Below are 25,759 nucleotides of genomic sequence, written 5' to 3'. Positions count from 1 at the left end.
CCTGGTCCTTTCCAAAGGCTTAAATTCTATTGAAGACAACCATTTTAAACGAGGAACAATTTCCGAAAACACCATTGTACAATTCGGAAAAAGTAGTAATTTGAAATTATATAAATCTTTTTTAATCTTGAATAATAAATCTAATGACTTCAAAACTCCCACATCATTGCCTCCCAAATGGAATATCAATATGGATGGGGCTGGCCAAACTTCCTTTAATCTATAAATTAAGTCACACAAATTAACCCAACTCAGACCTCTCACTCCTTTCCAAAATATATGCAAGTGATCAATATCAAAAGACAAATTTTCAGTATAACACCGCTGTGCAGCTCTTTTTCGTGCCCAGTGAACAAAGGAGTGTCCAATGATCCATACGGAAACTTTGACACCTATGGAATTAAACAGATAAATTAGGTCTGATATATAGATTAAAACTCTTCGATTCCCATCTTCCCAACTTTTTTATCATAGACTCATCTAATCTCATCCTGGCCGCTTCCGTGGCAGCTCCTATCCTAAACGAATGTGCAGTAAATCTAAGCTTGTCCATACCTAAGTACTTTAGACATTTTTTTAAAACAGCTGAAAATTGATATTTAGTGACTACTGAACCATCTATATGTATAAAGAAATGATTCGAAAAGGGGGGTCTGACCTCCAAATACCTGCTAAGAACCGCACAAGGACATATATACTGATCACCACAGGCTGCCAGCTCTAACCAATGGCCTTTTCTAAACTGATCAGTTTTTGATTGGCTAATGAAAATATTAACCTTATCCTTTCCCACAATGACTTCCTTAGCTTTAAGGCCTGATTGGCCCGCCCTATTGTCTGAGACCAATTCGGAAACACGAAGCGCAGCGAAAAAACAAAGCACAAAGGCTGCTGAAAAAAGTCTTGCCTCATATTCCGAAAAACATACAGCAGGGGAGGATCCCAAAATATACAAGCATAATCTTCTAAGTAAATCAATTGATATAGGTCTGCGTGAATCAGGGGTGAACATTCTCTTTTTATAACCTTTGAGGGCTTGTCTTATCGAGAAAAAACTCATAAACCCCCCCGAAATTCTTCAATTTCAGAAAAAATGAAACCCCCGCTAGGATCTTGTTAATGTGGCTATATGATAGCTGCTGATTCATCAATGCGCATAAAAAAGCTAGCATATCACCCTCCCGAGGTGGCTCAGATGGAATACCCATCTCATTACAGAATAACAACCATCTCTGCCAAGCGGAACCATACTACGACCAAGTGTGAGGTGCCACCGAGCACTTTATCGCATCAAAGACCAGATCTAGATCAAGGTCCACAGGTGATCCGGGCAATGAAATCCCACCGGATCGGCGTTCGGATGAAGTTCCCTGAAACGAGAGAACTAAAAATGGGATAGGGAATCAGCTATGCAATTTGACACTCCAGGAATATATTTGACCTTTATCCAGATGTTTAACTTCAAACATAAGAAAACAAGATAGCGGAGAAGTTTTAATACCAATGTAGATTTTGATGACAAAGCATTTATTGCATACAAAACTCCTCTGTTATCTGAGTGTACCAAAATTCTCCTATCTCTGAAATTAGACCCCCAAAGTTCAAGGGCAAAGAAAATTGGGAATAATTCTAATAAAACTTTATTATTAGTAAATTTACTTTCCACCCATGCGGTAGGCCAAGACCCGCAACACCAATGCGTGTCCCAGACGGCCGCAAACCCTAAAGATCCTGCTGAGTCCATAAATAACTGAAGGTCAGCAGCAAAAATCCAGTCTTTTTGAAAAAATGACCGGCCATTATAGTCGTTTAAAAAACGCGACCAAACGCGCAAATCATCTTTTAAATCCGCCGTTAGCCGGATATGTGCCAAAGGAGACTTAAAACCAGACATTGCTAAAGCCAAACGTCTCGAAAAAATTCTACCTACTGGCATAATACGCGAAGCGAATGCTAACAGGCCTAGCAGAGACTGAAGCTCTTTTAAGAGAACTTTCTTCCGCCTCAAAAATTCACTTATTGTAGTCTGCATCCTAGAAATTTTTTCCATCGGGAGCTGACACTCACCAATGACTGTATTAATAGAAATACCCAGGAATTCAATCGAAGTGCTGGGTAAAACCGTTGTATCCTCAGCCAATGGTATCCCAAAATGTTTACAAATAAGGGAAAATAGTTTTAGAAGTAAAAGGCAGATGTCAGAATCAGGGGGTCCCACAAAAAGGAAATCATCCAAGTAATGTAAGACCCCCTGACAACCCGATTCCTGAACCACCACCCACTGGAGAAAAGTCGCAAAGGATTCAAAATAGGCACAGGACAATGAGCATCCCATAGGCAAGCAGCGGTCGAAAAAGAAATAGCCTTCAAAATAAAAACCTAAGGAATTGAAGGCTTCCGGAGCAATAGGTAATAATCGGAATGCAGATTGAACATCCGCCTTAGCCAATAATGCACTAGGGCCATATTGCTTAATCATATCAACCGCCTCATCAAATGTAGTATATGAAACCGATGATATAATAGGGTCTATTTCGTCATTTAAAGAATCTCCTCTAGGAAATGACAAGTGATGTATTACTCGAAAGGAGTTGGGTTCCTTTTTAGGGACCAAACCTAGAGGAGATATGCGAAAATTCTTAAACGGCGGGTCCAAGAATGGGCCTGCTACCCGCCCAGCCTCAATTTCCTTGCGAATCTTCTCCCTGGCTATGTCTATAAATTGATCTGTTGATTTTAAATTTTTTTCAACTTTACAATCCAATCCTTTAAAAGATGGAAGCTTAAAACCTGATTCAAAACCATTAATTAATAATTGGGCCTTCTCCTTGTTTGGATATGCCTGCAGCCACGGGAGCATTTTTTCCAGCCTCACTGAAGTGCAGGCTTTTCTGAAAAATATCCCTAGATGCCTGAGTTTGCTGACTTGCCCTCTTAAAAACTTCATTGCTGGGTGATTGCCTGTACAAAATGAGCACTCATGCTTAAATTTGCACGCTGCTTCCCACTTACACTGCGTTTCATTATACGCATAACAAATACCCTTCCTATAGGGGGATACAATAGGCGCAGCACTTGCCTGTTTTGTTGGCGTAAACTTTTGAGGAATAATTAAATTTAACCAAAGGCCTACGTCCTTCATGCCCCATTTCAGGCTGGGATAAACTGATAGTTTCTGTCGAAAGGACTCATTGTAGTAGAACCATCCCAGGCCACCAAAGTTCTTGTACGCTTCCAGGATATGCTCTACATGCTGGAATAACCCACTGCAAAATTTTTCACCCAGAGCCGAAGAATAAATGCAAAAGGCTTGAAGCCAATTGTTAAATGACCTATAAACCGGACGCCTCCTATTTTCTTCTTGCCCATCATCAGATTTCTTCTCATTCTTAAAAGCAAATTCCTTTGCTGACGGCAACAATGAGAGCAAATCGATAAATTCGCCCTTCCAAATTTTTTCTTTGATCCCTGCTGTGAGATGATAACCAAGCGGCGACATATCGCATGGCATCACCTCCTTTAGACACGTCTCAGGAACCGTGTGTGCAAATTGACTAACTCTGGTACCACCATCTGACACAGGTGTGACCGGAACACTACTTACCACATTAGCCGCTTGATTCGTAGTGCTGACTGGGGACCATACATTACCAGGACCTTGTATATTAAAACTAGGAACATTAACAGCAGAAACAGGTGTAACATTTAACAAACTCGCAAATTTAGATATTCTAAAATAACATTTAAATTGCTCAATTGCGCCAACTCACCAACTCCTGTCGGCAGCGTAGCTGATTGGCTAATGGGAGGCACCGTATGCTGTGCTTCTGTACTGCTTGTATTCACCTGTGGACGTAAAGCCTGGCTAAGAAAAACATCTTCAGCTGGTACCTGACTGGAACTATCTTCCCTGGGTTGCCTAGCAACCCTCTCCTCAGATGCTCTCTCAATTCTGCTTCTGTGAGGCCGGGTGTTATCCCACCTTTCACCACTGGGTGGCGGTGATGGTGAAGAAAACCTCCTTCTCTTCGGCCCTCTTCTGCTTCTCCTCAGCCCTCCCGCAGCTTCCGACTGTCCAACAGCTGTGCTGTCTGACACCTGTCTCGAGGATGCTGGCCGCTCCGGAGGACGGCTTCGCTGACCCTGTTTAGCCACTGCCTTCCCCGCTGCTGGTGCCTGAGGTGAGGGAGATACACTCCTCCTAACGGCCGTCTCCTCTGCCCGCACTACCGCCGCAGGTACCGCCATTCCGCTCACCTCTTCCCTTACTTGTTCAGATTCCGCTCCTCTCACCATGAGACAGTTCCGCAGCCATTCTTCTCCCCCCTCTAAAGCTGCTCTTTCCAATACTTGGCGAACAAGAGACTTCATTATAGGAAGGAGAGCCAGCGAGTGCAGCAACCGCAGCTGAGGAGAGGAGAGCTCGCCAGGCAGTCACTTCCTAACTGAGGGGCTTACCTCAGAGACCCCCTATATAAAGCCTTGGGTCAGAATGTTCTAGAGGGATGCGCGCTGCTGTGAAGCCCGCCAAAACTATGAGGGGCAGTGTCCTATAAATTAAATAAATTCTGACACAAAATTATTTTTTTTTTTATTATAACATCCCCTGTCCCATGTGCGAGGGCACCTATTACTTGTGCCCTCTTACCATTCTATACAAGGGGAGAACAAGATAAGTATATTTGTGTATCACCTCAGCTACAGCTCTCATGCAGCTTTCCATCGAGTTAAACTTCATCTGAAAAATTTTCATAGGAAGTATCTATAGTGAGGTAGCGTTGAACAGTGTTGAAAATTTTGGGGGGTGGAAGACGGGAGGGAGGAAATATGGCTGAGGAGAAGGGAGGGGAGTACAAAGGTAAAACGGAGAGAAAAGGTAAAAGTAAACACGGTTGTCGCATTCACTTCCTGTGGAATTTATTCAGTGACTATTCATTAAGAGCTGCGTATATTCCTTGGAGTATACAAATTCCATCTAGTAATACCACATTTTACAGAACTATTCATCTCTACTGTATAATGTTGCTGTTAAATCTTCTATATGATGGATTTCTGCAATTTTTGAAATTCACAGCTGAATGGTAGGGGTGACTCCTGTCTGCAGACCAAAGGTATATATACTCTAGCTGTGCTCTTGTTATCTCCAAGATCAATATCAGTCAGCTTAAAATGAATCTCTTTTGGTTCATGGTCCAGGTTAAGGCCAAAAAATGTGGAAGTGAGTCCCCCTTGGGTCATTTAAATCTTCAACAATGGTCAGCTACATGCTTATATAGTTTTTTAGGTGGGGACTAGGGTTGAGCGAACACCTAGATGTCCGTGTTCGACGGGTTCGGCCGAACTTTAAAAAAAAGTCCGGGTCCGTGTCCCGGACTTTTACCGAACTTTTCCCGGACACCGAACCCCATTGAAGTCAATGGGGACCCGAACTTTAAGGCACTAAAATGGCTCTAAAACACCAAAGGAAAGGGCTAGAGTGCTGCAAATGGCAGCAAAACGTAATTAAGAGCAAGGCAAGAGCTCTGCAAACAAATGTGGATAGGGAAATAACTTAAAACAACAAAAAAAAAACAGAAAAATAAAACAATGTTCTTCTTCATCTCTGAAGGACGAGGCCCATATGGAGTAGGAGGGAGGTTGAGGTGGTGGTGGATGTGGCGGTGACATAGGCGTGCGCACAGGGTGTGCTGGGTGTGCCTGGGCACACCCTAATCACCTAGGGCACATAGCATTGCCAGTGAGGAGATGGGAAAGATCTCCCTGGGACCTGCTCTGCTCTATTTCTCCTTGCCTACAGGTACATGGCCCCGATACATTACTCTCCCTGCTGGCAAACACATGCATGTGTATTTCAACTTTGGGGTGCACACCTTAATGCAATAGGCTGCGCACACCTATGGGCGGTGTAGGTGGAAGCGGCGGTGGAGGAGGACCAGGGCCGGATTAACAGCATCATGGGCTTGGTGCTGAGGATTTTGAAGGGCCTTAAGGGCCGTGCCTTGCCATGCACCCAGAGGAGGAAGGGTGCAGCCATGCATGCCTAATTCAACATGGGATGCTGTCTCTGAAGCCCATAAACACATCCATGCATCGCCAACTGTCCCTCCTTGTCCGGCCTTCACGCTGTGTGGGGAGGTTCTGAGGGTGCTGCCTGGGGAAGCGAGCATAGAAGCCAGACTTCTGTGTTTACAAGTGACAGAAGAGCGGTAACAGTGAATATGGCCAACCCGGGGCCTATATAAAAGGTAGGGGCCTGGAGCTGCAGCTCCAATAGCCCCTACATTAATCTGGCCCTGAGGAGGAGGACGAGGTAGCCAACACTGCTTCTTTTCAAAAATTTTAAATGAGGGTACACCCCAAAAGAGTGAGAAAGAGCAAAAATGGAACAATGGGTGGGTAAGGTCGGTATCCATTGCTATTCTGCATAAGGTACGGAAAAGTCCCGTGGGATCCATGCCTGGTTCATTTTAATGAACGTCAGCTTGTCCACATTGTCTCTGGACAGGCGGCTGCGCTTGTCTGTTATAACGCCCCCAGCCGTGCTAAATACCCGTTCAGATAATACACTGGCTGCAGGGCACGCCAGCACCTCCAAGGCGTAAAGGGCAAGCTCAAGCCATGTGCCCAATTTGGAGACCCAGAAGTTGAAGGGGGCAGACCCGTCATTCACTACATGTAGGCGTGTGCACACATACTGCTCCACCATGTTGGTAAAATGCTGCCTCCTGCTAAGACGTTCCATCTGAGCTGCTGGTGCTGCTGTTTGTTGTGGCGTGCTGACAAAGCTTTTCCACATTTCGGCCATGCTAACCCTGCCTTCTGAGGTGCTGGCGGTGCCCTGGTTGCGTTGGCGACCTCCTCCTCCTCCTCCTCTGCCTTGTGCTTCCACTGTGGCCCCGCTGTCAGATGGGAATGCCAGCAGCATGGCGTCTACCAGCGTGCGCTTGTACTCGCGCATCTTGCGATCGCGCTCCAGTGAGTGAATTAAGGACGGTACGTTGTCCTTGTAACGGGGATCCAGCAGCGTGGCCACCCAGTAATCAGCACAAGTTAGAATGTGGGCAACTCGGCGGTCGTTGTGGAGACACTGCAGCATGTAATCGCTCATGTGTGCCAGGCTGCCCAGAGGCAACGAAAGGCTGTCCTCTGTGGGAGGTGTATCGTCCGTGTCCTCTGTATCCCCCCAGCCACGCACCAGTGATGGCCATGAGCTGGCCTGGGTGCCACCCTGCTGTGAACATGGTTCCATCTCCTCCTCCAGCTCCTCCTCCTCCTCATCCTCCTCATCCTCCAGAACTGTGCCCCTGCTGGACAATTGCGTCCCTGGCGTTTGCGTGTGCAGGAACCCACCCTCGGAGCCCCTTGCGAATGACTGCCCTGAAAGCCTTGGAAATGTTACCTCTTCATCCTCCTCCTCCTCCTCATCCTGTGCCACATCCTCTTCCATCATCGCCCGAATTGTTTTTTCAAGGAGGCATAGAAGTGGGATAGTTAAGCTGAGAACGGCGTCATTGCCACTGGCCATGTTGGTGGAGTACTCAAAACAGCGCAACAAGGCACACAGGTCTCGCATGGAGGCCCAGTTAAATTAAATAGCGGAATAGAAAATATGATCCAAAAAAAGTGTATGTATATCACACGTACACAACCACACTGGGCCCCAATTACTATTGTTTGTACCCCTAAAAGGCTAGATGAGGAGTAGGGGGAGTATGGAACAGGCAGCACCCTCAAACCTTCAGAAGTATGAGATGAACCCCAACAACTTGGAAAGGTGGATCTCTCTCACACGTACCGACACAGACTATCCCGCAATTCAATTGATCCTCAAAGGTTTTTATTGAATAGCGGAATAGGAAATATGATCAAAAAAAGTGTATGTATCTCGCACGTACACAACCACACTAGGCCCCAATTACTATTGTTTGTACCCCTAAAAGGCTAGATGAGGAGTAGGGGGGGTATGGAACAGGCAGCACCCTCAAACCTTCAGAAGTATGAGATGAACCCCAACAACTTGGAAAGGTGGATCTCTCTCACACGTACCGACACAGACTATCCCCCAATTTAACTGATCCGCAAAGGTTTTTGATTAAATAGCGGAATAGAAAATATGATCCAAAAAAAGTGTATGTATATCACACGTACACAACCACACTAGGCCCCAATTACTATTGTTTGTACCCCTAAAAGGCTAGATGAGGAGTAGGGGGGGTATGGAACAGGCAGCACCCTCAAACCTTCAGAAGTATGAGATGAACCCCAACAACTTGGAAAGGTGGATCTCTCTCACACGTACCGACACAGACTATCCCCCAATTTAACTGATCCCCAAAGGTTTTTGATTAAATAGCGGAATAGAAAATATGATCCCAAAAAAGTGTATGTATATCACACGTACACAACCACACTGGGCCCCAATTACTATTGTTTGTACCCCTAAAAGGCTAGATGAGGAGTAGGGGGAGTATGGAACAGGCAGCACCCTCAAACCTTCAGAAGTATGAGATGAACCCCAACAACTTGGAAAGGTGGATCTCTCTCACACGTACCGACACAGACTATCCCGCAATTCAATTGATCCTCAAAGGTTTTTATTGAATAGCGGAATAGGAAATATGATCAAAAAAAGTGTATGTATCTCGCACGTACACAACCACACTAGGCCCCAATTACTATTGTTTGTACCCCTAAAAGGCTAGATGAGGAGTAGGGGGGGTATGGAACAGGCAGCACCCTCAAACCTTCAGAAGTATGAGATGAACCCCAACAACTTGGAAAGGTGGATCTCTCTCACACGTACCGACACAGACTATCCCCCAATTTAACTGATCCCCAAAGGTTTTTGATTAAATAGCGGAATAGAAAATATGATCCAAAAAAAGTGTATGTATATCACACGTACACAACCACACTAGGCCCCAATTACTATTGTTTGTACCCCTAAAAGGCTAGATGAGGAGTAGGGGGGGTATGGAACAGGCAGCACCCTCAAACCTTCAGAAGTATGAGATGAACCCCAACAACTTGGAAAGGTGGATCTCTCTCACACGTACCAACACAGACTATCCCCCAATTTAACTGATCCCCAAAGGTTTTTGATTAAATAGCGGAATAGAAAATATGATCCCAAAAAAGTGTATGTATATCACACGTACACAACCACACTAGGCCCCAATTACTATTGTTTGTACCCCTAAAAGGCTAGGAGTAGGGGGAGTATGGAACAGGCAGCACCCTCAAACCTTCAGAAGTATGAGATGAACCCCAACAACTTGGAAAGGTGGATCTCTCTCACACGTACCAACACAGACTATCCCCCAATTTAACTGATCCCCAAAGGTTTTTGATTAAATAGCGGAATAGAAAATATGATCCAAAAAAAGTGTATGTATATCACACGTACACAACCACACTAGGCCCCAATTACTATTGTTTGTACCCCTAAAAGGCTAGGAGTAGGGGGAGTATGGAACAGGCAGCACCCTCAAACCTTCAGAAGTATGAGATGAACCCCAACAACTTGGAAAGGTGGATCTCTCTCACACGTACCAACACAGACTATCCCCCAATTTAACTGATCCCCAAAGGTTTTTGATTAAATAGCGGAATAGAAAATATGATCCCAAAAAAGTGTATGTATATCACACGTACACAACCACACTAGGCCCCAATTACTATTGTTTGTACCCCTAAAAGGCTAGGAGTAGGGGGAGTATGGAACAGGCAGCACCCTCAAACCTTCAGAAGTATGAGATGAACCCCAACAACTTGGAAAGGTGGATCTCTCTCACACGTACCAACACAGACTATCCCCCAATTTAACTGATCCCCAAAGGTTTTTGATTAAATAGCGGAATAGAAAATATGATCCCAAAAAAGTGTATGTATATCACACGTACACAACCACACTAGGCCCCAATTACTATTGTTTGTACCCCTAAAAGGCTAGGAGTAGGGGGAGTATGGAACAGGCAGCACCCTCAAACCTTCAGAAGTATGAGATGAACCCCAACAACTTGGAAAGGTGGATCTCTCTCACACGTACCAACACAGACTATCCCCCAATTTAACTGATCCCCAAAGGTTTTTGATTAAATAGCGGAATAGAAAATATGATCCCAAAAAAGTGTATGTATATCACACGTACACAACCACACTAGGCCCCAATTACTATTGTTTGTACCCCTAAAAGGCTAGGAGTAGGGGGAGTATGGAACAGGCAGCACCCTCAAACCTTCAGAAGTATGAGATGAACCCCAACAACTTGGAAAGGTGGATCTCTCTCACACGTACCAACACAGACTATCCCCCAATTTAACTGATCCCCAAAGGTTTTTGATTAAATAGCGGAATAGAAAATATGATCCCAAAAAAGTGTATGTATATCACACGTACACAACCACACTAGGCCCCAATTACTATTGTTTGTACCCCTAAAAGGCTAGATGAGGAGTAGGGGGAGTATGGAACAGGCAGCACCCTCAAACCTTCAGAAGTATGAGATTGTGTTCACTGTACCCCACAAAGATTGAGTTCACTGCACCCCACAATGATTGTGTTCACTGCACCCCACAAAGATTGTGTTCACTGCACCTCACAAAGATTGTGTTCACTGTACCCCCCAAAGATTGTGTTCACTGCACCCCACAAAGATTCTGTTCACTGTACCCCACAAAGATTGTGTTCACTGCACCCCAAAAAGATTGTGTTCACTGCACCCCAAAAAGGATGTTGTTCACTGCACCCCAAAAAGGATGTTGTTCACTCCACCCCAAAAAGATTGTGTTCACTGCACCCCACAAAGATTGTGTTCACTGCACCCCAAAAAGATTGTGTTCACTGCACCCCAAAAATGATTTTGTTCACTGCACCCCAAAAAGGATTTTGTTCACTGCACCCCAAAAAGGATGTTGTTCACTCCACCCCAAAAAGATTGTGTTCACTGCACCCCAAAAAGATTGTGTTCACTGCACCCCACAAAGGATTTTGTTCACTGCACCCCAAAAAGATTGTGTTCACTGCACCCCAAAAAGGATGTTGTTCACTGCACCCCAAAAAGGATTTTGTTCACTGCACCCCAAAAAGATTGTGTTCACTGCACCCCACAAAGGATTTTGTTCACTGCACCCCACAAAGATTGTGTTCACTGCACACCAAAAAGGATTGTGTTCACTGCACCCCAAAAAGATTTTGTTCACTGCACCCCAAAAAGATTGTGTTCACTGCAGCCCAAAAAGATTGTGTTCACTGCAGCCCAAAAAGATTGTGTTCACTGCAGCCCAAAAAGATTGTGTTCACTGCAGCCCAAAAAGATTGTGTTCACTGCAGCTCACACACAGAAAAATGGATGTGGATCACTGACACCTGCCTATCTCCAATCCCACACCACACAGCAATATCGATTGTAGTTTGTAGAACACAGTTTCCCTAAAATTCAGCAGACTCTGTCCCTAACAGGATTGAGAAGAGATCGTAGATCAGGATTGAGTGCAGACCCCACCCCCCACACAGCAATATCGATTGTAGTTTGTAGAAGACACTGACCCTATAATTCAGCAGACTCTATCCCTAAAATGCCTACAACTCGCCCTGCCTAAACACTCCGACCTGTCCCTCAATTCTATCCGGACACAAATGGTTTTTTCCTGCCTATCTTTCCCTAATCAGCAGCCAGCACGTTGATGTGTGCTCTGTCCCTGAATCTAAGCAGCATAATGACGCCGCTGCGGCTGCCTCGAACTTATAAAGACTTGGTCACATGCTTCAGACGGCCAATCACAGCTACTGAGACATTTGCAGGCATGGCTGGGATGGCTTAAGGCACACCAGTTAAACGATTGTTGATTGGCTGTTGAAAGCCCGCCATGAAAAGAGCGCCAAAGCATGCAAAACCCGGAAATAAAACGACCGAACACGGATTTTTACCCGAACATACAGTAAAGTGTCCGTGTCCGTGTTCGGGTACAAAAAATCCAATTATTCGGTACGAACACGAATAATACAGTCCGTGTTCGCTCAACACTAGTGGGGACTTTTTACTAGCTGGTTAGGGATTTATAGCCTTGTTCCTGGGCTTTTTTGGAGATGGAGGCATGATGAGCAAAAAACAAAATGTTGTCTCTTTTTTTCCGAAGTAAACTGTGCATTGGTGCCCCTCTTTTATTTCTGAAGGAATGGTAAAGGAATAACATCCAAGGTATAGTGGCCCTCTTTCTGAACATATTTTCTTGCCATATGCTCAGTGCATTTCTTTTCCAGGGAGTTCAAAAAGCAACGTAATTGCAATGTCATCTTGGAAGGGGCGATTTGGTAAGTGAGATCAAGTCTGCAACAGATCTGGGACAGTCCTGTATTCTAAAATTGTTAAAGCAAAAAAGATTGGATTTTTTTTTTTGGAAAGATTGGATTTTATTAATGAGAAAGCATTGTGCATACCGATTTCAAATTTGGGATTAAAAACATCTTTGAAATTTGTGGATGGGTATATATGGGAAGCGACTGCTACATGTAAGGTGGGTCCAATGGTAAGATGAGTATTGAGATGTTTGATATGCATATGGTTCAGCCAAGGAATACATTTTAGGGGGAATTGGGAAGCTGTTTTCTCCATTTCCACCTATAGTTTACAGTCTTAATGGCAAAACTAGTCGATGATCCTGAGTGTTCTTAAGAAATGCTCTAAGGTCAGTATTAATAGCAATGATGATGTGATGTGTGTCATTTTGTAGTGTGAAGGGATTTGAAAGATTATCTTAACTCTGACTGTAGCAGACGGTGTTGAGTAAATTACATTATTCCGCTTACACATGTTTTTACCAAGGCCTATATGTTCTAGAGCGGTCTTGAGAAAAAGCCCTTATTAATTGCCTTTTCTGCATTCATGGAGTCAAGGAAAAGGGGGATCTTATAAAGTTTTGCAAAGTGGATTCCGTTAAATACTCTCATTGTATTGTCTTTGGCTTGTCTGTTTGGGGTGAAGCCCATTTGATCAAGGTGGATAGGAGATTTCAATGTGTTGCTAAATGAGTAGCCAATATTTTGGAGAATATCTTCAGGTCCACTTTGAGGAGCATTGGGAATGGTCCTTTCCGTCTTTTGGCATCACCAATATGTGAACTCTTAATGTATCTTGGTGTATTGTGTGGCTGTTCAGGATGGAGTTAAAGGCTTTATCACAGCTGGGGCCTAGGATAAGAGCATAGTATATTTATAAAAGCTACTGGAATAGCTGTCTGCACAGAGTTTTTTCAAGTTTTGATGTTTTAACGGCATCATAGAATTTCCTTAAGGTATTATGGGAATCCCCAATTTATTCCCAATTGTTTGCATTTGGGTGTATATGGCATTCTCATCAGAGGTTTGTGGGAGGTTATAAAAAGTGTGATAGAATTGCCTAAAGCATTACAGGATTTCTTTTGAGTTGTTCAGTTTGGTACCCTTACCAGGCTCTGCATGGTAAATGAATGTTATCAAGGTCTGATCTTGAAGGGAGTGTGCTAACAATTTGCCCAGTTTGTTTGCAAATTTAAAATATTTATGCTTTGATTTTGCCAATTGTGCCTTGGAGTTTTAAAACATTAAGAAGTTAAAGTAAAAAAAAAAAAAGAAGTTAAAGTGGTTCTAAAAGCTGAAGGTTTTTTATCTTCATGCATTCATACTATATCAGTATACAGCACCCCCGCAATCCTCCTAAAACTTACCCAGAGGTGTGCATGAGAGCAGCAGCTCTCCCTGTTCTCTGTCTCCTGATTGGCTAAGCGTCAACCATGGGAACGCCATTGAGGAGGGAGCGGGGGCAGAGCTGAGCCATGTTCCATGTGTCTTATGGACACACAGAGCAGGGCTCAGGAGCGAGCATGCATGGGTGCTCCCATAGCAAGCAGCTTTCTATGGAAGCACATGGAGAAGAGGAGGGGCCAGGAGCACCGGCAGGGAACACTGAAAAGAGTTGGATCGGAGCTGCTCTGTGCAAAGGTGCAGGGAAGTATAACATATTTGCTATTTTTAAATAATGAAAAAATATATAATATCAATTTAAGGTCTTCTTGTAAAGCTTGGAGTTAAACTGCATGTGCAAGTGGTTGTGTTTTTTTGTGTAGCTTCCTTAAAGATGCAATATAAAATATATCATAGGATGTTGATTATAATAGAAGTTTGCTCTATTTTAAGAGCTATTCCTTTTGCAACGAGGATACCCCTTAGGATGTATTTTATGGTTTCCCACAGAGTCAGGGCTGTCAATCTCAAGTATCATATTTTTGAGTTCAAAGCCTATTTCAGTTTGGTGGGGGCCATTTTGCATCAATAATTAATTCAGTTTCCATTGCTAGGTTTTAGGGGATATCACTCCAAATTGCAACGTAAGACTGATTGGTGCATGATCAGAGATAATACAGGGCTCAGTACAGAAAAGCCTAGAGCCTAGTTCCGACCAGAGCAGAAAAATCCCAGTCTAGGCAGGAGAAGAACCAGTGTACAGATGAGTAAAATGTATAATCTCCATTGACTAGGTACACACTACATGTTTTAATTGTATATGGGAACATAAGAAAACAAGAAATATAATATTACCAGAGATACACACTGGTAAATAAAATGGAAAGCAAACAAAGTTTTACCTAAACTATATTTAAAGTGTATGAAAACCCTATCAAAGAATTGAAAGCATTTTGTTTTATCTGTTTTATTAGTACAAAATATACCTGTTGATCTTGTCAAAACATTTTTAAAATTTTCCTCCTCAGGGTGCCCCTTCCCTTGACTTCTCTGTCGCGATCAATCTGTCCCCACACGTTGGGGTGTTAGGTGTAATCTTGGGCTTCTAACTATCCTTCGGCCTCACATCCAATTACTGTCCAAATATTTCCGCATCAACCTATGCAACAGCTTCAATATACGCCCCTTCCTAACCAATGACACCACAAAGCTTCTAATTGACTCCCTGGTTATCTCTCGCCTTGACTACTGCAACTCCCTCCTCATTGGATTATCTTTACATAAGCTATCCATTTTTTAGTCCATCATGAATGCTGAACCTTCCACCTTATTAACTATTCAGTGTCTAGTACCCCTCTCTAATGCCAATCCCTCCGTTGACTTCCGCTCACCCAACAAATAAAATTCAAAATGCTAACAAATTACAAAGCCATCCACAACTTGGCCCCCAGCTACATCACTAACCTAGTCTTAAAATTCCAACCAAACAGTTATTTTCATTCCTGTCATCACCTCCTGCTCTCTATCTCCCTTGTCTCCTCCTCCCATGCTCGCCTCCAGGACTTCTCCTGAGCCTCTCCCATCATATGAAACTCCCTACCTTAATCTACCTGACTATCTACTACTCTGTTCACTTTTAGGCAATCCCTGAAAACTCTTCTCTTCAGAGAAGCCTGTCCCGCCTCCACCTAACAACTGTATTTTCACTTTCTCTATCAGCTCTTCCCTCACAGTTATTAGCATGTGTATCACTTGACCCTCCCTTTTAGATTGGAAGCTTTAATGAGCAGGGCCCTCTGATTCCTCCTGTATTGAATTGCATTGTAACTGTACTGTCTGCCCTCATGGTGTAAAGTGCTGTGCAAACTGTTGGCACTATAAAAATCCTGTATAATAATAATGAAAACATCAAAGCTCCCCTGAGTTTTCTGCATGTGGTATTTCTTATCCTAGACTACACATAATTTTTTCCCTTTGCTGTGGATAGTGAGAGAGATTTAGCAAAATACAATGGGCAGAGTTATCACTATTTAATCCATAGGGGGGTCTTCAAATTAAAAACACTTTGTGTATTTTTTGCAGAGATGTACTGCAATTATTATTTTTTGATTTTATTTATATTGACATATAATTTAAATGATGTACAAAGTAATTAATCTTGTTTAGGACCCTCTCTATTTCCTTTTTCTATTGTGAATTCATTATGACACCCATGTGCAGAGCAATCCCTATACTTATGATCTGTTTAAATATATAACACATTTATAGGAGAAGGTTAGTATACTTGAATTGAATGTAATTTAAATAAGGAAGGATATCTATCTGTTTATCTATTTTAGTTTTTGGTTGTGAGAATAATGTGATAAATAAAACATTTATTTACATTGTTGGGACCTGTTTTCCTTTCTTCTTGCAGCTTAATGACATTATAGTAAGCACGCCTGGGACCGCTATGCAGATGTACTTCCTGGAGACATTGCTGCTTCAAGACAAGCCATTACTTTTTGTCGGCCCCACAGGCACTGGAAAGACAGCTATTACAAACAGCTTCCTGCGACACTTACCCCAAGAAAAATATGTTGTATGTCAAATTAACTTCTCAGTGCAAGCTTCAGCTAATCAGACCCAGGACATCTTCCTAACAAAACTCGAAAGGTACCCTGACTTTTAATTAAAATCAAGTGTGTAATAGTGCTGATTTTGCTCCACAGAGATTACCTCACAAAATAATATTAACCGCTCTGCTTCAGCCTCTGACAGTGCAAATGAAATCTGATTTGTTTCACTCTGCACTGTTTACAGGCACACAAACTACATTTTAATTGTTGTTGACAAAGATTCTGATTTATACGGAGCAAGAAATAGAGCCCAATGCAAGAGAGCATGTGTCGTTTTAAATTTTTCTTATGAAAACTCTTCCATGGGAGAATAAATAGACATCTGGTCCTGGGCATTCTGCAGTCCATGGTATATTAAAATGAATCACTAAATTGTGACTTAATAGGAAATAAGGGCCATCTGTCAATGTAAGATCAAAGCAGCAGGTGCATACGTGCCAACAAAAGGAGGGTGAAGGTAACGTCTTTGAGGATGAGATAGTAAAATGCATTTTTTTTTTCCTTACAAACAAACCACGTTACTGTGTAATGAAAGCATGTCTTTGAGGTTGAAATTGAAAAAAGCATTTTTCTCCCATTGCAAACACCTTGTTTTACTTTGTAATAAAAGCATTTGTCTATGTAACATAACTTTGATAGATAACTATGATACATGCTATCGTATAATATAAATATTATAATACAGTATAGTGTGTGTGGACAGTCTGTATTGTAATATGCTAAACAACTATTTCTGTTGCATTCATGGCCTTGGCTTTATTCTTTCTCTTTGCTTTTAATATGCTTATGATTAAGCAAAGTTTCTGTCATTACTCAAAAAGGGGGAACCAAATGGGACGTTAGTGGTACCAAATTGACTAATAAAAGAAAATTTAAAATATACACTTTATCGACAAAGATTAAAAATTGCCATACATCAAGAGTATAAAACCAATGCATCAGTTTAGCTCTGTATCATATGAAATTCCATTCATTAAGGTGTCCTTCAGATGGCAAAAATAGAACCTCAACGCGTTTCAACTCATAAAGAGTTTTCTTCAGGAAGAAAATTATATATTGTAGAATGTAAATATACTATATCCATTCTTCACCAAGAGAATAGTTTTACAAAAAAAAAAAAAAACACAAACCATATTCATATATAAAGAAATTACTTTCACACACTTCAAGATGCAATCCCACTTTTTGAGTAATTACAGTCCAATAGGGATGGGGTACCATTTATGACACAGACTGTTGACACAAGATTGCTTGTTTAATTTAGGGGTATGTAACACAGAGAAATATTTCATTAATTGCAAAGTCCAAGCAATTAGTGAAGTGATCAAATACCAATAAGGGGTTTATTTATTAAAGCTTGAGAGGGAAAAATCACTAACACTTCTGAAGAAAAACCAATAAGTTTCTAACATCAGCTTGTTTAATTAAGCTTTGACAATAAAACCTGATCGCTGATTGGTTTCTCTGCAGAAGTGGGATTGATTTTGCACTTTCTAGCTTTAGTAAATAAACCCCTAAGTGTCAGTGCAATGCTTTTAGGCTATGCAGGACTCCTTTTACAGGCATATGATGCTTGATAAAAGGGTCTAGTGTGGCCTAAAAATGTTGCACTGAAACTGACTGTGACATATTCATATTAATAACATTTTGACTATACATTAAAGAATATGCTGCCTCAACTTTTCATATTCATTATATGTGTCTGTTGTACCATGTACTTATGTTAACCACCTTCTGACTGCTCACTGTGCTGCTACTGTGGCACAGTGGCAGCCCATTGTCCAGCTACTTAGACCTACGTCACTGGACTCCTGCCTGTCTGCTCGCCTGTTTAGACACAGCAGGAGTCGGGCCGGAGGAGGAAAGGTGGCGATCACCGTCTCTCTTCCCCGATTGTCGGGGAAAGTGTTAGAAGATCCGCCCGCTTGTGTAAACAAAGCGGGCAGATCTTCTCTGTGACAAACAGGGACAGATCACAGGATGCAGCATAGCTGAACCTGCGATCTCTGTCTCTGTCACAGAACCCCCTCCCCCCACACACGTCAGTAAGCATGAGGCAAACATTTAACCCCTTGATCACCAACAGTGATAACCCCTTCCCTGCCAGTGTTATTATTACAGTAACAGTGAATATTTTTAGCACTGATTACTGTAGTAATGTCACTGGCCCCCCAAAAGGGGTACAGCATTGCATGACAGCGAAATTCTTCGTTAAAGTAATGCAGTGCTGAATTGCAAAATATGGCCTGGTCAGGAAGGAGGTTAAATCTTCCGGTCTTAAAGTGTTAGACGCTCATTGAGAATTATTTTGTCAAAGATATGTAGCTAAATACATTTTGGCCTAAATATATGACAAAAATTGAATATATTGGATATTTTTTAACTGTCAATTTAGAAAATTTCAAATTTTTGCTCTTTTTTTTAATTAATATTGCAAAAAATAAAAAGCGCAGAGGTGATCAAATACCACCAAAAGAAAGCTCTGTTTATGAAAAAAAACGACGTAAATTTTGTTTGGGTACAGCATTGCATGACCGCGCAATTGTCAGTTAAATTCACGCAGTGCCAAGTTGAAAAAAGTGGCCTGGTCATTGAGCAGCAAAATCCTCCGGGGCTAAAGTGGTTAAAAAGTATCCTGTTCTCTTTGTATTGCTTCCTTTGTGTAAAATACCTGGTGATCCTGCCAGTTCCCCTGCTTTCCTATTTCAGACTGAACATGCTAGGTATGAGAGAACATCCATATAGACGTGGCCGGTTTTCTGGCTGTGCTGGGAGAAAAGCCAGTCCTCCAGTGATCAGACTTGTGCTGACATGCCCCAGCTGCACAGCTAATCACTGGGAAGATCAATATACTGCTGTCTCTTCACCCCCACCTCTTTTATATCATATATATACTGTATATACAGTATTTTACAAAAGTGAGTACACCCCTCACATTTTTGTAATTTTTAATTATAACTTTTCATGTGATAACACTGAAGAAATTACACTTTGCTACAATGTAAAGTAGTGTGTGTGTGTGTGTACAGCTTGTATAACAGTGTACATTTGCTGTCCCCTCAAAATAACTCAACGCACAGTCATTAATGTCTAAACCGCTGGAAACACAAGTGTGAACACCCCTAAGTGAAAATGTTCAAATTTGGCCCAATTAGTCATTTTCCCTCCCCGGTGTCATGTGACTCATTAGTGTTACAAGGTCTCAGGTGTGAATGAGGAGCAGGTGTGTTAAATTTTGGTGTTAGCGCTCTCACTCTCTCATACTGGTCATTGGAAGTTCAACATGGCACCTCATGGCAAAGAACTCTCCGAGGATCTGAAAAAAAGAATTGTTCCTCTACATAAAGAAGGCCTAGGCTGCAGCACAGTGGCCAAGAACATATAGCTGTTTAACATCACAGGTTAAGGAACAGAACAGGCCTCACCATTGTCGACCAAAGAAGTTGAGTGCACATGTTCATTGCCATTTCCAGAGGTTGTCTTTTTAAAATAGTTGTATGAGTGCTGCCAGAGGTTGAAGGGGTGGGGGGTCAGCCTGTCAGTGCTAAGACCATATGCCACACACTGCATCAAATTGGTCTGCATGGCTGTTGTCCCAGAAGGAAGCCTCTTCTAAAGATGATGCACAAGAAAGCCCACAAACAGTTTGCTGAAAACAAGCAGACTAAGGACATGGATTACTGGAACCATGTCCTGTGGTCTGATGAGACCAAGATAAACCTATTTGGTTCAGATGGTGTCAAGCGTGTGTGGCTGCAACCAGGTGAGGAATACAAAGACAAGTTTGTGTTGCCTACAGTCAAGCATGGTGGTGGGAGTGTCATGGTCTGGGGCTGCATGAGTACTGCCGGAACTGGGGAGCTACAGTTCATTGAGGGAACCATGAATGCTAACATGTACTGTGACATACTGAAACAGAGCATGATCCCCTCCCTTTGAAAACTGGGACGCAGGGCAGTATTCCAACATGATAACGACCCCAAACACACCTCCAAGATGACCACTGCCTTGCTAAAGACGCTGAGGGTAAAGGTGATGGACTGGCCAAGCATGTCTCCAGACCTAAACCCTATTGAGCATCTGTGAGGCATCCTCAAGCAGAAGGTGGAGGAGTGCAAGGTCTCTAACATCCACCAGCTCTGTGATGTCCTCATGGAGGAGTGGAAGAGAACTCCAGTGACAACCTGTGAAGCTCCGGTGAACTCCATGCCCAAGAGGGTTAAGGCAGTGCTGGAAAATAATGGTGGCCACACAAAAAACTGACACTTTGGGCGCAATTTGGACATTTTCACTTAGGGGTGTACTCACTTTTGTTGCCAGTGGTTTATACATTACTGTCTGTGTGTTGGATGTGTTGAGGGGACAGCAAATTTATACTGTTATACAAGCTGTACACTCACTACTTTATTTTGTAGCAAAGTGTTATTTCTTCAGTGTTGTCACATGAAAAGGTATAATAAAATATTTACAAAAATGTGAGGGGTGTACTCACTTTTGTTAGATACTGTATAATATATATATATATATATATATGACAGGAAGTCAGGTAAATCTGTGGGTGTTGTCACAGACGGGAGATACATTTCTGCCTTGTTTAGACAATTCACCAATTACTATCAGGTGTCGGCTGCAGAGGTAGCCAGAAAGGTTTAAGGATGGTGGAAAGCTTCAGATATTCAGAATGAGGCAATTAAGGCCTCTATAAGTTATCCAGAGGATGACTACTGATTGCTGCATCCTGAGGCTTTGTGCGTTAAGGAGAGCAGTGAGCTGAGAGACTTCTGAAGGTGAGGTGGTGTTGACTTTTTCTGTGTGAAAAGAAAACAAATAGACTATTGGTCTTCTGCTATATGACCAGCAGTGTCTGCCCAGCAGTAGGTTGGGACAGACACCATAGGTAGGTTCCTGTGTTGTGAAGGTAGACGCCCCAAGTGGCCAGGGTTTATTTTATGTTTGTTTGATTTATGCTGTTTGGATGCTTGCACTTGTTTCCAGCAAATTGGAAGAATAAACCACAGACCGTTGTTTTCAACCACTCCTCGGCTGTCTCTCTGTGTAACGAACCCACCCAAGGGGTCACCCACACCCGCTACCGAGCTAACCCCTTACACATGGTGGAGGATGAGGGAAGATAAAATAAACCCTGGCCACTTGGGGCGTCTACCTTCTCAACACAGGAACCTACCTATGGTGTCTGTCCCAACCTACTGCTGGGCAGACACTGTTGGTCATACAGCAGAAGACCAATAGTCTATTTGTTTTCTTTTCACACAGAAAAAGTCAACACCACCTCACCTTCAGAAGTCTCTCAACTCACTGCTCTCCTTAACGCACAAAGCCTCAGGATGCAGCAATCAGTAGTCATCCTCTGGATAACTTATAGAGGCCTCAATTGCCTCATTCTGAATAGCTGAAGCTTTCCAACGTCCTTAAACCTTTCTGGCTACCTCTGCAGCCGACACCTGATAGTAATTGGTGAATTGTCTAAACAAGGCAGAAATGTATCTCCCATCTGTGACAACACCCACAGATTTACCTGACTTCCTGTCACAATTTATATATATATATATATATATATATATATATATATATATAAAAATATATATATACACATACATATATATATATACAGTATATATATATATATATATATATATATATATATATATATATGTATATATATATATATATATATATATATATATATATATATATATGCAGGTGTAAAAATGGTGTAAATCAGCAGTCCCTAACCTTTTTGGCACAAGGGACTGGCTGAGTGTTAGAAAATTATGCCAATGCCTGGGTTGGGCAATGCTGTTTTTTGTGGGAAATTTGTCGGGGCAATGTCTGGTGTTGGCACTTCAATCATCATGGCACCATGGTTGATATGGTGTCAGGATTATAGAAGCATATTATTTCTATTATTATATTGTAATATAAAAAGAAATAGTTCAATTCACCATAACGCAGAATCAGTGGGAGCCCTGAGTCACTTGACAGGTTGCCTGCTACCAGATGCAGCTTTTCACTTGCCACATTGCCTGCCACCAGATGCAGCTTGTAACTTGCCTTGTTGCCTGCCACCAGATGCAGCTTGTCACATCACTTGCCTTCAGATGTAGCTTGTCACTTGTAATGTTACCTGCTTTCAGATGTAGCTTGTATCTTGCCATGTCACCTGCCACCAGATGCAGCTTGTCACTTGCTGTGTCACCTGCCACCAGATGAAGCTTGCCACTTGTCATGTCACCTGCCACCAGATGGGGATTGTCACTTCGCCTGCCACCAGATGCAGATTGTTACTTGCCACGTTGCCTGCCACCAGATGCAGATTGTCACTTGCCATATCACCTGCTACCAGATGCAGATTTTCAGTTGCCACATCACCTACCACCAGATGCAGATTGTCACTTACCACATCACCTGCCACCAGATGCAGCTTGTGACTTGTCATGTCACCTGCTACCAGATGCGGATTGCCACTTACCACGTCGCTTGCCACCAGATGTAGCTTGTCACGTCACCTGCCACCAGATGCAGCTTGTCACTTGTCACGTCACCTGCCACTAGATGCAGATTGTCACTTGCAAAATCATCTGCCACCAGATGTGGATTGCACTTGCCACGTTGCCTGCCACCAGATGCAGATTGTCACTATCTAGCAACAACAGTGACAGCAGAGAAAGAGGCTTCTCTCGCCAGCTTTTCAGCACATGTGAGGGCAGGCAGTGAGAGATAATGTAATCTCTCTGCTGCCCATGGCTGCACAGTGAGGGCAGAACTGCAGTGATGCAGGGCAGTTCAGAGATGATGTCATCCCTTTGCTCACTCGCCCGCTTACTGGACCTATCGATCGACCCGCTGGCCGGCTGGCCGGCTTGCCTGCCACGCCCTTGGTCTGGCTGCAGGGAGGCCATGGCCTGGTACCAGGCCGTGGCCCGCTAGTTGGGGAGCTCTGGTTTAAATAGTTTATAAGTACCAAAATGAAAGTAAGTGAGCAGAAAAGAAATCCAAATCAAATCAATATTTGGTGTGGCAACTCTTTGCTTTCAAAACAGCATAAATTCTTCTAGGTACACTTGCACACAGTGATGGTTTGGTGCCCACAGAGCCCTAATCTAAACATCATTGAGTCTGTCTGGGATTACATGAAGAGGCAAAACGATTTGAGGCAGCCTACATCCACAGAAGATCTGTGGGTAGTTCCCCAAGATGTTTGGAGAAACCTATTTGTCAAGTTCTTTTAAAAAACTATACGAAAGTGTACCTAGAAGAATTGAAGAATGGATTCTGTTTTGAAAGCAAAGAGTGGTCACAGCAAATATTGTTTTTATTTGGATTGTTCACTTTGCAAGGGAAGATACACCATGCAAGGAAATGTTACCCAGAGCTTAGTAAATGTGGCAAAAATGTATTTGGCTAAGAATACCTAATCACATGCAAGAAAAATGTAAAAAAACATTTTTTCTTGCGCATGATTGAATAATGTGGGTGAAAATCACTGGGGAAAATTTCCTCGCAAAGTGCAAATTCCCTTGTAAAGTGAATGGCCCATTTGCCTTTAGTAAACCAATCCCATGTTCATTTATGATATGTGAGGAATGTTAAAGAAAAGTGTACATACATTTTAGCGCTTAAGCATGGGTGGGAAAAAGAACACTGACTGCCAGGGATATCCTCCTAGACTATATCCTCTCTGGTATATCCTCCTAGACTAAACAGACAATAGACCTTTAGTATCCTGGAAGAACACTAGCTGGTTGGAGTTCTGCTTTAAGATAAGCAGAAGCTGTCATAATACTGGAACAGTGACTGCATCTGATTAGATGCAGCCACTGTTTTGCCAAAATATTTACAGTAGGCTTCCATAATATATTTCAGTCAATCAATTGACTTTTGTTAACAAAGTGGGGCCAGCAGGGCCATGCATAGTCTTCCACATCCACATTAAATAATGATACAGACCTCATATGTCAACTACATAGTCTTTTTATGGCTGTGGCCTGAGCACACGTTATCAGTGATTACAGCCTACAGAATTCCTTTCAACTTAAAATGGTATTGTGAGTACATAGCCCAGCCATGGTAAGAAGGGCCCCATTCTCAAAGTTTGTGGTTTGTTAATGCATACACGTTAACAACTTAACAAGCATTAAGGCAAGCCTTAGTGTACACTGCACTAAGGCAGCCGATTCCTTTCAATGGGTTACCAGTGTACCAAAATAGGCCAGAAAACACATCTCCCCTTTTTTTTCAATGCAGTGCACATACCACAATGTTGTGTGTTTTTTTTTTGTTTTTGTTTTTGTGCAGAGTGGCCATTTAAAATGAATGAAACCATGGTATTGAAGCACAACAGTTTAAACCTGGTTTTAAACATTTTCCTTGATAATTGTTGTACAAGAAACATTCAAACTCAGGGATAGATAATAGATATTTTGAGAAAATGTACAAAAATCTAAATAAATTACTGCAATATGTTTAATTTGTAAGCTATATAAACAATTTCCACTGCCTAACTGAGTATAGTTTTGGTTTTACACATTTAGCTTCTATAGCAGTTTGCATTTTTTTGTTTTATGGAGGTTGGTTTCCTTTTTACACTTAGAACCAAAGCAGACAGAAATAAATGACAGAACATCGAGAAGCATTTATCAAAGGTTATCACCCGTGGTTACCAACTATTGCTAGCATTATTTTCTGCTAATTGACTAGTTACTAAAATGCTGCTTACCAAGATCTTACTATAATCACTGAAAAATTGTCATCAGGTTCACTACAGCGTATTATACAGAGCATGGAGCTAAAAACAACGTGCCTGTTATCACATACCACCTCGGTTAAATCAGTATATTTGTTTAAATAATTGAAGTTGATTACTCTATATTACTCTTGCTGGCAGAATAAAATAGCTAATCATTCAGCATTGCAAATAGGTAAACAATGCTACTGTGACATTTTATCTGAGCTTTAAATGAAAAGTAATATTTTTTTCCATCTCTTTCACAAAACCATGTTTAAGCTAACATATAAAACAAGGATTTATTTCATTCTTTCCTTTATACCTCCCATTTAACCATTATATTCACACTATTTTACCCAACTGTGTCTATATTATACGGTAATTACAATATAATCATACATAAACATTAATGTAATTTACATCAAATGACTGGGCTGTAAATTACATTTTGGTGTATAATGGGTAGTATGCTTTTTGAAAATAACTTAGATGGGTTAATTTAAAACACTGAGATTATAGCACTAATTTGACATTGCTTTTGGAACTGGGATATGCTAAACCTGCAGTTACAGATAGGGGTTTTAAGTGGTAGTTACATCTTTGGGATTTAGGTTTAAGAGTTAAAGAATAAAATTAAAGGTAAATTTAAAGATTAAAGGTTAGGGTAAAGGTTAAT

At 42.1% G+C, this 25,759-nt stretch overlaps 1 protein-coding gene across 1 annotated transcript in view; it reads left to right on the top strand.

The window, feature by feature from the left end:
• LOC309552619 (dynein axonemal heavy chain 3-like) overlaps positions 1-25,759 on the top strand; it is a 1,537,563-nt gene that overhangs the window by 592,584 nt on the left and 919,220 nt on the right. Inside the window, exon 24 of the mRNA XM_082253560.1 lies at positions 16,136-16,374. Within this exon, the coding sequence (XP_082109686.1) occupies positions 16,136-16,374 (239 nt within the window). The remainder of the gene's footprint in view (positions 1-16,135; positions 16,375-25,759) is intronic.

The sequence above is a fragment of the Pelophylax lessonae genome, assembly GCF_965119305.1.
Source record: "Pelophylax lessonae genome assembly, chromosome: 4".
NCBI lineage: Eukaryota > Metazoa > Chordata > Amphibia > Anura > Ranidae > Pelophylax > Pelophylax lessonae.
Note: the sequence above shows the minus strand (reverse complement) of the source record. Positions and strands in the feature narration are given on the sequence as shown.